Source organism: Geotrypetes seraphini, chromosome 3 (genome assembly GCF_902459505.1).
Source record: "Geotrypetes seraphini chromosome 3, aGeoSer1.1, whole genome shotgun sequence".
NCBI classification, from domain to species: domain Eukaryota; kingdom Metazoa; phylum Chordata; class Amphibia; order Gymnophiona; family Dermophiidae; genus Geotrypetes; species Geotrypetes seraphini.
The window spans coordinates 102,206,616-102,225,046 of record NC_047086.1 but is presented as its reverse complement, the minus strand read 5'-3'; the positions used below and the strand labels follow the sequence as shown (position 1 = coordinate 102,225,046).

The window sequence follows — 18,431 nt, the reverse complement described above, 5'->3', positions numbered from 1 at the left end:
ACCAGAATTACTTAAGGGCACAGAACTTTGGTTATGAGCAAGAGCGTGTTAATGAAAGGGGGAGGGGTACGTTTGCTGGCCCAGCGTCGGAAACATTGCCAATACTTGGAATAAACATTGCCAAAGGGATTTAATCAGCTCAATGTTTGTGTGTTTAGCACGACTATATTTTTTTGTTTGCATTAGGTTTTCATATGTTATAACTGAAATCTGAGGACATCATTTTGAAAAGTGTGGGTTGGTTTTTTTTTTTTTTCTAAAAACAATTATTTTCAAAATAGAGTGAACTAATAGTTCAGACTCTGTTTTGGAAGACATTTCAGATTACTTTTTAAGAAGGAGATGGTGATGCCAAACTTTCCCCCCTACAGAGCTGTTTGCTCCAGTTGGAGGTAGGTGGTATTTAGGAAATCCAGAACAGGCAGTGCACACTTCAAATGCTTAACTAGTGGTCTGGGCATGGAGCCCTTTCCACGTTTCAATTCAAACTTTTCTTCCATGGAATAAACATTTCTGATTTAAAACAGCTAACTGAAATCTAAGACTGACTAATGAACCGCAACTGATCAGAATAAAATGCTACCAGCAGGGAATTATCGGTGCCTGCACTCACTTTCCCCTGAAGCAGGCCTGCACAACTCCGGTCCTCGAGGGCCGAATCCAGTCAGGTTTTCAGCATTTCTCCAGTGAATTTGCATGAGATCTATTTGCCTGCACTGCTTCCATTGTATGCATATTGATCTCATACATATTCATTTGGGAAATCCTGAAAACCTGGCCTGGCGAGGGCCGAAATTGTGCAGGCCTGCCCTAAAGACAAAGAGAAAATGTTTTTTATTAATGATTTAACCCCCTCCCCTTCCATTTTACAAACCTTCGCTTACAGCTGCTGCATAGTAAAAGCACTGAAGTCCTTTAAATCTTTCTGGGCTTCGGGACAGTTACCACAGCAACAGTTACTAGCATGGCTTAGTAAAAAAAAAAAAAAAAAAAAGGGGGGGAGGGGATAATTTGTTATATTAAACTCATACCTACTAAAACCTAAAGCTCTGAATACCAGTTGATGAATTTGACCACACCTGAAGGAGCAAAATGCTGTCAATGGCCTTTTACAAGTCATAATCATACCATCGCTCATTTAAAACTTTTTTTCCCACAGAAACTGTGGGTGACATTTGCTCAGTTAGACACAGAAGTAATTGCAGATATCAGCATGCATATTTTTTAAACTGGGTTATTTTTAAAGAGTGAATTTAAATTTGCTAAATATGCCTGTAAAATGACCATTTATTGTAATACTTTTAAAAATCCTGTGATAAATGTTAATTAGCAAAAATCAGCATAAAGTGCCACATAAACATACATTTTCTTTTCTTACAAAATGTTGGAATGTCTTTTCTTCACTGGTTAAAACAAAACCCCAAACAAAACAAAGAAACCCAGGCTCACAAGATCATAATTGTCAGTTTTAAAACTCCCTGTGTACTGGGTGTACTTTAAAGTACCTTAAAGTACACCCGGTACAATTTTATGGTTAATTTAGGGCCCCTTTTACATAGACAAAGTAGTGAATCCTAGAATGGCAAATGTGACACAGTCAATAGGAATTGAATGGGTGGGAATTTGTGCATGGGAATCACAACCACAGCTTTGTAAAAGGTTAGTTTAGTTTGTTTATTAATTGTCTTTCCTTGTCCTTTGATGTGCCACAAAACCAAATCAATTCACCAAACAATTAACCACACCTAATTGCCCAAGGCACCAGATAAAAACTTTAACACATAGAGAAAGTTAGCAATTTTTTATGTCCAGAGTTCAGGTGCTTTGCTTTTCCAGGTCTACACTCGAGCATTAGCCATGAAGAGCCTAAATGATGTGGTAAGTTCCAGGGAAGAAATTTTCTTTAACCCTATTTCAAACTGTCATTCTTCACAGGAAGGATCAGCATTTTATATCTGAGTGCATTATGTTATATTTTATTCACAAAACTTCCTACCCCTACCCTCAAATCTTAGAGGTGTGAAAAAAAGGAGTTAATATTTTTCATAATCTAAAGTTTCTTGAGATGACTGTCCAACTCATGAGCGCCACCTTTTGGCATAAAATTTATCACAGTCCTACGGATCCTTTCCAGCTCTCCAGATCAGCTTTTTTGTTTAAACAAAATGTATATGGAAGGGCATTTTGTCATAAGGTTTAGTGCTTTATTAATTTGACTGAGCTCCTCGTTTGGTATAATAAAATGATGTAACAGTTCTTTAAAATAATGTCTGATGAATAAAATTGATAGTTCATCATTTTATTTTTGAAGGTTTAAGCTCTTTTACTTGTGTGTGCAGTGTCTTGTGAACAGCGAGTGTCCTGGACTGGCAAAATCCTTTCCCACAATCCTGACACTTGAATGGTTTTTCTTTTGAATGAATATATCTAGGGAAAAATGAAAAAATAAATAAATACACATATATATATATATAAGATAAATGTTTCTACTCAGTTTCACTATGAGAGGGTGCTGAAAAGTTTTCAGCCCAACCAACCAACTTCCTAAATTCTGAGCATTATTTTGCCACTGTAGCTGAAAAGAGTGTTAAGTGCCAATTTAAAGAAACAAAATTCTATGTTTTGACATTGCTTCGGATCATTAATTGAACCATATCGACATCGACATTTTTTTCTTGGTTGGGCTGAGAAATTTTCAGCACCCCCTCCTATATAGTGCATTTCACATTAGATTGAATTTTAATTATTTGCTATGTTTATGTGTTAATTATTTTTAAAATGTTTAAAAGCTTGATGTTTTAAGACAATGGACAAAGGAACATGCATTTTATCAATACATCATGAAATTAATGTAAATTCCTCTGGTATGATAACAACATTATAAAAATGTAGTAATTTACGATCATGGTAATACATGATCTATTAAATCTTAACTATACTTTTTTTTTTTTTTACCTTAAGAAGTAGGCATATAAAAAATTACAATAACATTTTACCTGTGCACAGTTATCAATATAAGAATACCAAAATACTGATGAAATAAATATAAATGGAATTGAGGCTTTTTTTCAAGCATCCTCAAGAAATGTGAATAGACAATATGAAAAACACGTGAAATCTTCTGACAACAGAACTATGAAAATAAGACTGAAATGTATGTAGAAGTAATGTGGATTTTACATGATAAAACGGTTTCTAGTAATGGCATTTCTAATCTTCTTTACATGTTAAAGAATTGATTACCTGTGATCCCTAAGATGGTCTTGTCTTCTGAAAGCTTTATGGCATATGTCACAAGTATACGGTCTTTCATCAGTGTGGGTTCTTTCATGGATCAAAAGATTATAGGACTTGGTGAAGTGCCTGCCGCAGAATTTACACACAAATTCTTTCTTGGTTTTAGATGGTAATCTGCCTCTGGTTGGTTTCTTCTCTGGTGATAGTTTCGTAACATCAAGAAGGGAACTCAAAACAGGAGAGCCTTGGCTATCTAGGTGAGCCATTTTTGAATGATCCTCTTGAGTGGCTGCCACAGCCAGATTGGCAAAATCAAAACGGGGTTTGATCTTAAGTGGCATATTTGTGGATTCTTTTTTAGGGTGGATAGTATGGGGCAACAGAGGGAACGCAGGTATGTGAAACCTAGCATCCATCAAATTTGAAACCCCAGGAATTTTGGAGAAAGAGGAACGTGGTAAATGCATAGCGGGATAGCCCAGAGTCCATTGGTGGAGATGAACAGCATGTAAGGCACTGAAGCCGTAAAGATTGGGCAAATGGTCTGTTGGCACCGGTAGCCCATTAAAAGCTTGCAGGAAGGAATAGTTAGTAAGCTGTAGAGAAGGGTGAATTGGCACTGGAGCTGGAAGAGTCTTGCTGCCCATAATGGTTGGCTGTAGAGTCAACTTGATGAGGCTTTTCAGTCTCCCTCCAAAACTTCCTTAAAAAAAAATAACAAAACAATAACATTACTATTACTACTACTACTTCTACTATTACAACTAATAATGCTACTATTTCCACTACTATACTACTTTACTAGCAGTAGCAAGACTAGTAGTAATAGTAGCAATGTTTTGCTGCAAAACATAAGTGAAAGTAGCTATACCTGTGGGCAGCCCTTGGACAGGTGACTACCTTGAGCTTGTTGTCTTCAAATATTTGTACCAAACATCCACAAAATAATCATTAGAATTCCGAGTGACAACAGTTTTAGTTATTTTATATTTCCTAAAAGAAAATGTATCCTGGAACATGCTTTCTAAAAATTTCCAATGATATTTTGGCAAGGTCTTATTGTAGAGAGTCAGATTTCTGTTGACTGAATAAGCAGACTATATACAATTTTTTTCCTGGTCAAAAGTGTCTATTTTCCTGTAAATGAACTGGATTTGCTAGCAAAATGCATTTCAACCTTACATTTATTTTATGTTCAAATTAAGCAAGTTTAGGCCAAAATCTTACAGGTAGAACTGCATCATCTGCAAACTATTTCTTTCCAGACACTTTCGCTTAATAGACTTATAAATCACTTTTCAGAGCAGGTATCTTTTTTCTGCCTTCCAGTCTGCATTAAAATGTCTTTAGAGAAAGAAAAGACAAGGAAGGCAGACACTAAGGGCTCCTTTTATGAAGGCGTGTTAGGGCCTTAACACGCGGAATAGCGCCCGCTAAAATGCCGCCCGCGCGCTATCCGCTGCCGCCTCCTCCTGAGAAGGCGGTAGTTTTTCAGCTAGTGCGCGCTAATCCGGTACGTGCACTAAAAACATTAGTGCACCTTCGTAAAAGGAGCCCTAAATTTCAGCTCTTATGGTTATTTGCTTTAAGATTACCATATTATAGTTATAGTTGTGTTTGTCTCTCATCTGTCTTATTTGCATTAGAATCTAAGCCTTACCTAAAGCAAAGGACACCGCTGTACCAGACGTCAGGAAACAAGTGAGAAAGCGATCAAACTGCCTTTATCGTTGGACGCCACCTAGGAAAAAGTGGAAAATGTTCACGCAGTGCTTAAATCAGTGAAATCTCAGTTGGTCTACACAGAGCCCAGCCTGGCAGAGTGACAAAAGGCAGGTGAAAGGTACAGCTATACGAGGGGACCACTGAAAAATTCTCAGCCCTGCCAAGAAGAAAATGATGTGGAGCCATGAAACTTACAAGTTATTCCACACTTGTCTTGACACTTTTTAATTTCATATCATTAAAACAAAAAGTGTCAAGAAAAGCGTGGGATAACTTGCAAGTTCCATGGCTCCACATCATTCTCTTCTTAGCTGAGAACTTTTCAGCAGCCGCACGTACAGAGACGGGTTACCCCAGCCTCAGTCATTCAAGGAAAAGGACCTGCCCTGGAAACTGAAAGGTAAATACGCCCAGCACTAAAATCTCTCTTTTGTTTACCAGCAGAATTAACTCTAATTATCTCAAATTTGTGTGCTTCAATTGGCTCCCTAGGTGTTTTCAAGAAACTGTTTTTGTCTGGAGGGGGGAGGAGGAGAGCGCAGGGGAGGAGGAGCACAGGGGAGGAAAGAAAGGAGGGAGAATGAGTTAATTCATAATTCTCTCTCCTACAGAAATTATTTTACTTGTTTACTTATGATTTTTAACAATTAGTTGTGCTTAATTCATTATGAAGTTTGAACAGGTCCGCATCACCCTTAGATTTATAAGGTAAATGAAATGAACTTTTGGGAACCATGTCTTGAGTAAGAAAGGCATTTCTGCTGAGAATGAATAGTTAAATTGTGTTTCCACTTTTAAAGAATTTGGTAAATTATATTTAATTGATGATATAAAATTTCACAATATAAAACGTCTGACATACATGAAAATAAGGACTGAATGTCTTTGGAACAGTAAGGGTTACTGCTTTCATGCCTTTTTAGTGTGTTTGTAAGCAAGGGTGGAAATGCTTCAGACCTAGAATAGAAAAGGGATTTAAAAGGGAAAGAAAGCCAAGTAGATTATTTTAGGTAAAAGTTAGGAAAGCATGGTTAGCTCCAAAGATTTAAAAAAAAAAAAAACCACAACCCCAAAATACCTTTCCCTCCAGTCCACATGAAATCAACACCATAAAAAATTTGTGGCATTCCACAACAATGACCCAGAATAAAATAATAACATAACAAAATTTCTTATATACTGCAGCTACCTTGCGGTTCTATGCGGTTAACAAAAATTAAAATGTCAATTTTGTCAAGATTGTGGGCTAATTGTCTATATCACTAATTGTGACTGATAAAAAGCTATTTCCACTTTTAACCACTTCAAAAGAAGGAGATTGCAAATTGCCGTATTTTAAAGACAGGTTTTTAACTGTAAGCTTTGTCACAAGAGCTCTCAGCCATTGATTATTTTCCAAAAATGGTAAATATAAAATAAAACATTAAAGATACAGAATTTTATACTGAAACTGACAAACTCATAATTACTTAGGCCTGTTTGTAATACTCATTTCTCTCCACAATGTTGCTTCCAGCTCTGAAAATGGGAAAGAACTGGATTCACCTGTAGGTGATTAGAAATTCCTGATATCCTTTATATGAATAAGAGAGAAAAAGGGATGTTACACTTTTGGATCCTCTCCCTTTCCTGGAAAATTGAAAATGTTCATGCTTGCTTTCTGACTCAATTTTCCTATGTAAGAAGTGGGAGATAATTATTTTCTTTTTCCTGAAAGGTAGTATAAATTTTTCATAATATATACCTCTTGCACGCGTATACACACACACAGTTCTGTGGCATCATTGAAGAGAATGGAATACAGTTTAGCAGCATAGAACGAAAATAATGAAATTAGAATTTATAATCATGTCATGATTGATTTTTTTTTCTGTATCTGGTTTATGATCTCTATCTGTATCTTTAAGAGAAAGAGGGAGGTAAGACCTATTTAATGCATGTTTCCATTCTGAAGTTTAATGCCTGTTCACTTCCCCACAGCTCACCAAAGAAGAGAACAACATTCTTTAATTTCTTCAGTGCTTGGTCACCTCTACCTTTAATTCTGCATCATGTAAACAGATCCTTATCTAACATTTTACAGAAGAGTCTGGGTGAGTTATCTGTACCCAATGGCAATAAAACAGTGCCATTTTTAAACACAAGTCCTGGTTGCTGAGCAATTTAGAGCAGACCGCTAGTACACTGACATAAGACTGAAACAAACCCCTTTTCTGCCAAGATAAATTTACCCTGCAAACTAGGACCATAAACTTGAAAGACCACATCTGTGCCCGGCTATCTTGTTCTTTGTACTACAATGCACACTAGGTGCTAGAAATCATTTTGTACCATTGTGTGAAACCATGGCAGCCTTAATTTTAGTTCTCTCATATTCTGATATTGTATGAACTGGAGTTGTTGCTGGAAAGTGTAATTTCTTGCTTGCTCCTTTCTCTCCATTTGTATTTGTCACTTTGAATGATCTGTTTCTTATATGTTGCCTGCCTAGATATTGGTTAAGCTGAGCATTGGTCCCAGAAAGGAGCTGTTTCTGGAATTTGTAATATGCTTAATGTTAGATAGCCTGCTAAACAAATATGACTGGTTGAAGGGAGAATGGACATTGCTTGTGTATAACTAATTTTTAAAAATCCAAATTTCTAGGATCCTCTTCCAAAACGTGATTGAGACGTGTTTGAATCTAATGGCCATGTTTTATACAAAAATTATACTTGTCGCCAGTTTATTGCGACTGTATCAGAGCTGGTGGGGTGAGGGAGGGGACGTTTCACCAGCATGCATCATATTCCTTGAAAGTTTGTTGCACGTCCAATACAACATGCAATGCTGGTTGCATCTGGCAGTGCTGTAGAAATGATACATAGTAGTCTGATGGGCTTATATTATTCATTTTGGATAAGTAATTCAACAGCCTCAACAGGTCTTGATCTGGGCCATTTCAAGTTTGCTAGAAACTTAGCTACAGACTGTAGAGCAAGTGAGAAGTTCACTAGGGTTTAAGAGAACACAAAAGAGACAATTGCTCGTATTAATGGAAACGGCACGAAGTCAGCCAACATGTGCCTCAGATATCTTTAGGGAAGGAGATTGGGACATGTATACTGCCTTTTTGTAGTTGTACAATCGCACTCAAAGCAGTTTACATACAGGTAAGCATTTCCCCGGTGGGCTCACAATCTGTTTCATGTACCTGGGGCAGTGCAGGATTAAAGTGACTTGACCAGGGTCACAAGGAACAGTGCAGGGTTTAAACCCACAACCTCAGGCTGCTGAGACAGTAGCTCTAACCACTACACCACACTCTCCTTTGCTAAAGCTCTATAAAGTCATCATTCCCATTTTATCAGGAAATCAGTAGTGACATGCTAAAAGACCACCAGCAGTAATACTGATTAATTATAGATTTCCGAAACAAAATGGATTACAAGGTCTGAGGATTTTGTGTTGATTATTAGAATCATTGGTCATTCTAGGTATACATTTATGGCTACTACTTTTTTTTTTTTTTCCCCCCTACTGACTTATTTTCTGCATGAGATCCTGGATACTGCTCAGTCAAATTTAATTTTGTTGAAATGCAAAAATCACTCTATTGTTGTGCTTATAAGGAAGCTGTGCAGATGATATAGATGAGTCTACACGAATTATTATTATGCTCAGAATCATGGAGGGGGGGGTGCTGGGGATCACCCCAGAACCAACCACCTCACTGCCCAATCATCGCATATAAAGAGTAGACAACATATTATATCATGTAAAAAATTTTTAGTTGTGAACGTCTAATAACTCATAAAGAGACTCGGCAAACTTATCTGTTAGCTTGCAGGTCCCATTTAATTAGCACATGCACTTTATATTCTTCTCTTCCAGAGACAAATTATGTTTTGGAAACAAATATTACACTTGTACCTCTTTCAGAATGTTAGTGTTTGGTTCATGCCACACTGTACTCGTACCCAGCCACGGAAATTAAAATATATATATTGTCAACAGTTCTAGCCCAATTTCCTATTCTTTCTCATCTTCCTTTGTTGCAGATAGACAGTGCTAATGGGTTATTAAGGACAAACTTTCTCTACTTGCCAGCATTAGGAAACAGAAAATGGTTAAGAGATGAGCCTTCTATTGCTGAAGATATTCTAGAGCAAGGTTACTAAATTATATAGAGGTCATCTGGATAGAAGGCCTGTAACCATAGAAAAACAAAATCGATGCTGCTCTAGCATAACTTAATTGGAATAAATAATCCGTAAATAATTCACGCTCATCGAGGTTATCCTAAAATTCTCCTTATATCTACTTTATAAGTATATTAAAAATTGATCATTATTTCAGCCTGTTTTAGCTAATTTTCTTTCTTTCTTTTTTTTTTTTTTCATTTCTCACACTTTTTGGTGTTCATACACCTGTTTGCTGCCTGATTTGTTCATTTAATTTACCTCCTCTTTTACAAAGTCACACTAGCGGCTGCTGCACAAAAAACCCCAAAGTCCTTTAAATCACTACAGCAGTCACTAGTGCAGCTTTGTGAAAGGGGTAGGGGGTTAATCTGAGAATCTGGTATGAAATCACTATATGAAATTACTAAACTCAACTTTTATGTACATGCTCACAGCTGGAAACTACCATTGTGATAGTACCCTGAAAACATTTCTATTTTTTTTTTTTAATTTTGTGGTCCTTTCTAAATTTGTTCCTTAATGCACATTAAAAACACATGCTTTAAATAACTTCAATCCCCTCTCGTATTTTTAGCTATTAAATACCTTTGATTACATCAGTTTATGATGGACAAAATAACAGGGAAAAACTGCACTAGGATTAATATCAAAATTTACAACTTTCAACAGATCATAAAGTAAATAGTGTTCTCCAGATACTGTATCCTGCAGCCAGACCTGCCCACTGTAAATTCATTTCAAAACAGGTTTCTCATCTGGTTGCAAATAAAATATATTCAAAAGACCCAGAGACCTGGAGCTACTTGTTTAAAAAAAAAAAAAAAAAAGCAAATCTAAACTAGATGTAATGTATTCTTACACCTAGATAAATTCACAGACTAATTAGGTTTGCATTCGGCATGTACAGTATGTAACTATAGTTACTGAATACCTTCTAAATATAAAGAAAATAGATACAGGAGCAAAAATGTCATTATTTAAGTAATCACCTTCATGCAATGCCTACCAAAGTCTTTTCCACACCCCCAAAGTTCCAAGATCAGCTCTCTAAAGCGGAATCCTCTATCTTAGAAGGCTGAAGTCCAATGAGAAGAGAAGAAATCCTTTTAGTATTTACCTACTGCTGATGCTTGGGGCTAAGTGTAAGAGCCGTGGATCCCCGGTGATAGGGGTAGGGAGCTCCGGTATAATTCCTGCAGGAGGGAGTGCCAGGGACAGAGCGGGAGCTGGCATGCTCCAAGCCCTGGCAGCAGTGCAGGGAGGAGGGTGGGGGGTAGATCTGGCTTCCCTTCTAGCTCCTGTCCCTGCTCTCGAGCTGTGCAAAGAACAAGATCTCAAATTGCACTGAACTCTTTCCTATACCCGCCTCCTTTTTCAAGCAGTCTGTCAGCACGCATGCACACCAGTCCCTCAGAGCCAACCCTCCCATGAAACAGCTGGGGATCAGCAGAAGCTTTACGCAGCTGGACTTGAGGAATAACTTGGATGGTTAACCTACACAAATACTTCATGTGAATCTCCCAAAGGAGAAACGAGTTTCTTGGTAAGATGGTGGACGGAGAAGGAGGGCCATGGAAGCTGGTTTGAGACTGGAGATGATATTCCAAGACAAAGTAAAACTTGTCATGAATTTACCATAACATTGATTGGACACTCTCTCCAATATTCATTGCATGTCACATTGTGCAAAATTAGGTTTGGTCTGAATTTTCATTGCTGTTAAACCTCAAAACAGCATTTGCATTCTGTTACCTGCATACAGTCTATATAACATAATCAACAAACAATCAATAAACACACACACTAATTTGTAGAACAAGTATTTGTCTGCAGCTTTATTAACTATTCACATCATCTTTAACTCATAATTCAAATAAAACATCAGCTACTCCAAAGTGCCTTCACTGAATCCCAGAGAGCTATTCAGTGGCAAAACTAGCTTCCTTTAATTTCATACTTTTAAAATATCATACAAGCAGTCACCAAGGTGCAAAATCTATATATACCGCGTATCAACAAGGGATCCAAGAGGAAAAAGAACAAGGAACCGGCATGGCTCACTGGAGAGGTGAAGGAAGCGATCAGAGACAAGAAAACTTCATTTAAGGAATGGAAAAGGTCAAAAACTGAAGAAAACTGGAATAAGCACAAACAACATCAACGCAGGTGCCATAAGGCAGTAAAAGGGTCCAAAAGAGATTACAAGGAAAAAATAGCCAAGGAGGCGAAAACTTCAAGCCATTCTTTCAATATATTAAGGGGAAATGACCCGCGAAGGAAGTGGTGGGACCGTTGGATGACCATGGAATAAAGGGAGTGCTAAAGGAGGACAAAGCAATCGCTGACAAACTGAACACATTTTTTGCGTCTGTATTTACTGAAGAGGATATACACAGCATACCAGAACCCATCAGACTATATGCTAGAACGAAGACGGGAAACTGATAGGGTTGACGGTCAGTCTAGAAGAAGTATGCAGGTAGATTGATAGGATTAAGAGCGATAAATCACCGGGACCGGATAGCATCCATCCGAGGGTCATCAAGGAACTGAAAGGGACTATAGCTGAACTGCTTCAACTAATAGCCTATCTGTCGATCAAATCGGGAAAGATTCCGGAAGCCTGGAAGGTGGTGAATGTTACGCCGATCTTCAAAAAAGGTTTGAGGGGAGATCCGGGAAACTACAGACCAGTGAGTCAGACCTTGGTACCGGGAAAGATGGTAAAAGGACTGCATCGTTGATCACCTTGACGGACATGGTCTGATGAGGACCAGCCAGCATGGCTTCAGGAAAGGCAGATCTTGTTTGACAAACTTGCTGCACTTCTTCAAGGGAGTAAACAGGCAGATAGACAAAGGTGACCTGGTTGACATTGTATATCTGGATTTTCAGAAGGTGTTTGACAAGGTTCCGCTTGAACAACTATTTCAGAAAATTGCGAGCCATGGAATCGAGGGTGAAATACTCACATGGATTAAAAACTGGCTGGATCATAGGAAGCAGAGAGTGGGGTAAATGGACAATACTCAGACTGAAAGAGCGTCATCAGTGGGGTGCCGCAGGGCTCGGTGCTTGGACCCGTGCTATTCAACATCTTTATAAATGATCTAGACATTGGTACGACGAGTGAGGTGATTAAATTTGCGGATGATACAAAGTTATTCAGAGTAGTGAAGACACAGGGGGATTGCGAAGATCTGCAACGTGGCATAATCAGGCTCGAGAAATGGGCATCAACATGGCTGATGAGATACAACGTGGAAAAGTGTAAAGTAATGCATGTAGGTAACAAAAATCTCATGCACAAATACAGGATGTCCGGGGCGGTACTTGGAGAGATCTCCCAGGAAAGAGACTTGGGAGTTATGATCGACAAGTCTATGAAGCCATCCACGCAATGTGTGGCGACGGCAAAAATGATGAACAGAATACTAGGAATGATAAAGAAGGGGATCCTGAACAGATCGGAGAAGGTTATCATGCCGCTGTACTGAGCCATGGTGCACCCTCACCTGGAGTACTGCGTCCAGCACTGGTCGCCATACATGAAGAAGAACACGGTACTACTTGAAAGGGTACAGAGAAGAGCAACTAAGATGGTTAAGGGGCTGGAGGAGTTGCTGTACAGTGAAAGATTAGAGAAACTGGGCCTCTTCTCCCTTGAACAGAGGAGATTGAGAGGGGACATGATTGAAACATTCAAGGTACTGAAGGGAATAGATTTATTAGATAAGGACAGGTTGTTCACCCTCTCCAAGGTAGGGAGAACGAGAGGGCACTCTCTAAAATTTAAAGGGGATAGATTCCTTACAAACATAGATTCAGGGGCAATGTTAGGAAATTCTACTTTACGGAGAGGGTAGTGGATGCCTGGAATGCTCTCCCGAGAGAGGTGGTGGAGAGTAAAACTGTGACTGAGTTCAAAGAAGCGTGGGATGAACACAGAAGATTTAGAATCAGAAAATAATATTAAATATTGAACTAGGTCAGTTACTGGGCAGACTTGCACGGTCTGTGTCTGTGTATGGCCGTTTGGTGGAAGATGGGGCAGGGGAGGGCTTCAATGGCTGGGAGGGTGTAGATGGGCTGGAGTAAGTCTTAACAGAGATTTCGGCAGTTGGAACCCAAGCACAGTACCGGGTAAAGCTTTGGATTCTTACCCAGAAATAGCTAAGAAGAAAAAATAAAAAAAAATTTTTAATTGAATCAGGTTGGGCAGACTGGATGGACCATTCGGGTCTTTTTCTGCCGTCATCTACTATGTTACTATATCACTCAGAGAATGGTAGAAAACTGGAACGCTCTTCCGGAGTCGTAGGGGAAAACACCCTCCAGGAATTCAAGACAAAGTTAGACAAGTTCCTGATGAACCAGAACGTATGCAGGTAGGGCTAGTCTCAGTTAGGGCGCTGGTCTTTGACCTGAGGGCCACCACGTGAGTGGACTGCTGGGCATGATGGACCACTGGTCTGACCCAACAGTGGCAATTCTTCTGTTCTTAATAAGAACTCAATTAATTGCTTAGACAATAAGTAATCAGACAATTCCATATCCTCTCAGGCCCTCCCCATGAAATCTGTTACAGTTTGGGTAGTAGATAATAAACAGCCTCCCAGCAGAGGTAGCGGAGATAAGAACTAAACTAAAGTAAACTAAAACTTAAGGTGCGCTAGCGTTTTTAGCGCATGCACAAGATTAGCGCGTGCTAAAGCGCGTGCTAGCTGAAAAATTACCACCTGCTTAAAAGGAGGCAGTAATGGCTAGCGCACGCGCTAAAACCGCTAGCATGCCTTTGTAAAAGTTGCTCTTAGTTTTATAGATCAAGTCATCAACCAAGAGGAGCTCGACTCGGTTAACATAATGTAATACATAATACATAAACTTGACAAGGAAAAGTAGACTGAAATAGTTAGTTTCCAAAATGTTTAGCAAACAAAAAAATTTTCAGAACTTTCTGGAATAAAGCAAAAGAACCCAAATTTCATAATGTAAGTGGTAAAGCATTCCAGAATCCGCTTAATTTAAAAGCAAAAGAATGACTAAATCTCTTAAAGGTTCTGTTTTTACTACTGAGAGAGGGAAATATAAGTTTTAATTTTTGAGAACTTCTGGCAAGATGAGATCTATGAGCATTCCAGTCTAAAGGAATCAAAGTATCAAAAATGCCGAATAGGATCTTAAATGCAATACAAATGCACTTAAATTGAATTCTAAGATTCACTGGAAGCCAATGTAATTCCTTGAGTAGAGGGGTTACGTGAATGAATTTACTCTTACCAAAATAAGTTTAGCTGTAGTGTTCTTTATTAATTGAAGTCTCTGCAGACTGATCTTTGAAAGACCCAAATACACTGAATTGCAGTAATCCAGCCTTGACAAAATGATTGATTGAACCAATAGAGAGAAGGGTTGTTGGTGAAAGAGTGATCTCACTCTTCTCAGAGTATGAAGGCTGAAAAAACACTTTTTAATAACAATACCCAGTATTATCGAGGAAAACTCAATTTTCAAAGATTCTCCTGAGTCTAAGATCACAGCAGAAGGGAGAGAATCTAACTTTGGGCCAAGCCATCAAAGCTTAGTCTTGGCAGCACTTAATTTCATCTGGACCATCGTCACCCAGGACTGAAGTTTGGTAATACAGTGATTAATATTGGGTATCAAATTATCGAGATGTGGATCAACCTCAAGTAATATGAAGATATCATCAGCGTATGTTGATAAAGTTTCTCAGGAATTCAAATCGTAATGTTTCAATTAATTCATGTAGATATTAAATAAGATTGGAGACAATGGAAAGTCCTGGGGGACACCACAGAGGGCTCTCCACAATTTTGAATTGGAACCTTTCATATTGACTGAATTAGAGCGGAAAGTAGGAAATTTGTCAAACCAGTCTAGAACAATTTGATCAAGGCCAATTTCTGAAAGCAGGTAATGCAGAATATTGTGATTAACTACATCAAAAGCTGCAGAGAGATCAAACTGAAGTAAGATAGTGTGCTTCTTACTAGACCGTAGCTGTTGAATCTTAAAAAGAAGTGAAACTAGAAGAGTTTTGGTACTAACATTTGGGCGGAACCCATGCTGAAAAGGCAAAATAATAGAAAATTTCATTGCCAATACTTCCCCACTTTGCCAGACATTCCATGCTATATCACACCTAGCATATATTATCATTCACAGCTATGTATTATCTTGCCATGCCATGCACTATCATATTCCTTCCATGCTTCTGTTTGTATTGTCTGCCATGCCATGCACTGTCATGCATCCTAATGCACTGCCATGATCGATTATGTACTGCCTTACCACGCTTCATACTGTCAGGCCCTATAATGTACTGTCAAGCTCTATTAGTTACCGCAATGTCAAACCAAATAACATCACCCCATGCTGTATGAGGTCTTGTCCTGTCATATCCTATTAAGTATGGCCATGCTTTTTGACTAACATAATGCTCTCCTATGTATTGTCGTATCATGTCATGACCTAAAATGTACTGTCATGCTCAACATTACTATAACCCGTTCTTCTTTATTATGTATACCCTGTTATGCTTTATTATGTAAGTAAACTTGTAACCCGTTCTGAGCTCTTCTGGGAGGATGGGATACAAATCCAAACAAATAAATAAATATGTGAATTGAAAAATGCTTGTGGAAAAGTACACAGGACTGAGGGGAAAAAAGGGATCAAAGAGCTAAAACTGCTATGGATGGGCAGACTAGATGGGTCTTTTTTTTCTGATATCATGTTTAACCCCTTTTTATCTGTTATTTCAAAGCATTAAGAATGCAAACCTATAAATTATTTTGCATTATAGAGGGGGGCTTTTTACTAAGGCTCACTAGTACATCTTACCGTGTGTTAAATGCTAACGTGTGGCAATGCGTCCTTAGGATATAATGGATGCGTTAGCATTCATTAACATTTAGCGCATGCTAATAATTAGCATGCGCTAAGACACACTAGCACGCCTTAGTAAAAGGACCCCATAGATTCTGTTAAAAAAAAAAAAGCAAAACTATCATCCCTTTGCCATGATTCCTGAGTCTGCCCTATTTGGAGTAAGTATGATCCTGCATATCTCTGCCCATCGGTCGTATGATAACATTGTGGTCATTCAGGTAGTCTGACATTAGCTGTTCCATGATTCTTCATCTTTGGATGCAGATCTTCTCCCCTCAAATGGACCAGAGGCGATGCTCAACTAAGCTTAGTGCTAGTTTCACTGGAAGAAAAAAAAATCAAGATAGATTAAGATGCTCTACTCCTATGTTCTCAAATAAGAGCAAATTGTCCACCTTTGTCAAACTATCATCAAAAATACCTGAGACTTGTTTTCTCTCTCTCTCTTGAGGCTGATACACTCAGTTGGACAGAGGGAAATGAAATATTGAGTTGTGTGATGCACTGTGTTGTGGTTTAGCATCTCTCACAGGTGGACTCAGGAAAGGAGACGACTCATTAAATAAATAGGGCAGGTAGGAGAACGCTCTTGGCTCCTTTTACAAAGGTGCGTTAGGACCTTAACACGCGGAATAGCGTGCGCTAAATTGCCGTGCCCGCTAGACAACGCCAGCATTGAGCTGGCATTATTCTAGAAGTGTACCGCACGGTTTAGCGCATGGTAATTTTGTACGTGCGCTAAAAACGCTAGCGCACCTTAGTAAAAGGAGCCCTCTGAGGGGCATCCAGTGACAGCCACTGCAACAACTGGTGCAAACCTCTGATTCAAACATACTGGCATTTTACACATCAGTACACGAGAGCTGAGCACAATTTTAACGCTCAAGAGCTGAAGAATACCAGCAGTGGACAATTACCTCCTCCTGCCAAAGAAGAGAAGGAAAAAAGTCAAGATTTTTGAACAGCAAGTAGGAATTCCATTACAGTAGCCCAGGGGTAGAGAACTCCGGTCCTCGAGAGCAGTATTCCAGTCGGGTTTTCAGGATTTCCCCAATGAATATGCATGAGATCTATTTGCATGCACTGCTTTCAATGCATGTTCATTGGGGAAATCCTGAAAACCCGACTGGAATACGGCTCTCGAGGACCGGAGTTCCCTACCCCTGCTGAGTAGCCCATAAGTTGCAATTGAATGGGTTACTCACTGTTTACTATTTTCTTTCATGCTGTACAGAATATTTTTAATGGATTATTTTTCTATTTCTTTCTATTGTGTATGATTTTTCTTTCTAAAGCTTGTTTTAATTTTAAATCTGCAGCTGTCGGTAGTGCGTTTTTTTAGCGCCAGCTGCTGCAGTAACCGCTCCAATGCTCATAGAATTCTTGTTACCGCCGTGGCTGGCGCTAAAATCCACAGTACGATTTTGTAAAATGGGAGAGGGGTGTATATTTGGACGAGAAGCTCGTGAGCTAAGTTAGAGTGAACTCAAGCCAGAAGGTAGCATATTTCTATATAAGAGGGAAAACTGCTTGAGTACCTGAATAAATGCATGTAAACCGTTCTGAGCTCCCCTGGGAGAATGGTATAGAAAATTGAATAAATAAATAAATAAAAAAAATAATAAGACATTCCAATACTTATGTTAGTATAATTTACATTGTCATTTAATAGCATTATGAAACATACAACAATCTGTAATATAACTGATTAAATATGAATCTACAACCTCTTGAAGGGTAAGCATAGGGATCCGATGAATATCTCTCCCCCAGCAGCATTTTGACTCTGAAACTGCTTCTGATAACAGAGTAGAGCTGTTGGAAGCAAAAAAAATAAGCCCCCAAATGAGAAATCAGATGCCAGCAAATTCATCAGCTCTCGGAGAGCTTTACAGGCATTCACAAAGTTGAATGCTTACGAGTCCCCAAACAACTCTGCTTTGGAAAGCAGTGAACATACATTCAGGGGAAAGGGTGGGCAAAGAAACGGACAAAATGCAAATACAAGGTGTGCTGAAAAGTTCTCAACCCAACCAACCAACTTCCCCACTTTGTTAAGTGCCAATTTGCAGAAACGAAATTCTATGCTTTGACATTGTTTCAGATCATTGATTGAACCTTATCCACATCATTCTTGGCTGGTCTGAGGACTTCTCAGCACCCATTCATAGGAGATTAATTAATATTTTCTCATAATCATATAATGCAATAGCTTGGGCCCTCTTTTATAAAGGTGTGCTAAACGTTTTAGCGAGTGTTTAGCACGGGCTAAATCAATGTGTGCGCTAACCACTAATGTGTCCATAGGATAACACGCACGTATTAGCGTTTAGCGCGTGATAATATTTATCACATGCTAAAAAGCATAGC

At 38.7% G+C, this 18,431-nt stretch overlaps 1 protein-coding gene across 3 annotated transcripts; it reads right to left on the bottom strand.

Annotated features, from left to right (window-relative positions):
- Nucleotides 1-1,269: 1,269 nt before the first annotated feature.
- LOC117358026 (protein odd-skipped-related 1-like) lies at nucleotides 1,270-10,494 on the bottom strand. 3 transcript variants are annotated; one of them, XM_033939439.1, is made up of 4 exons: nucleotides 10,136-10,494; nucleotides 4,898-4,978; nucleotides 3,244-3,940; nucleotides 1,270-2,427 (listed from the first exon to the last, which is right to left on the bottom strand). In XM_033939439.1, exons 3-4 carry the CDS (start codon nucleotides 3,882-3,884, stop codon nucleotides 2,295-2,297), a joined length of 774 nt encoding a protein of 257 aa, XP_033795330.1. In that variant the 5' UTR covers nucleotides 3,885-3,940; nucleotides 4,898-4,978; nucleotides 10,136-10,494; the 3' UTR covers nucleotides 1,270-2,294. The 3 variants fall into 3 exon arrangements, with proteins under 3 accessions (XP_033795330.1, XP_033795328.1, XP_033795327.1); XM_033939437.1 differs by having other exon boundaries at nucleotides 10,153-10,494; XM_033939436.1 differs by having other exon boundaries at nucleotides 10,264-10,494.
- Nucleotides 10,495-18,431: the final 7,937 nt, after the last annotated feature.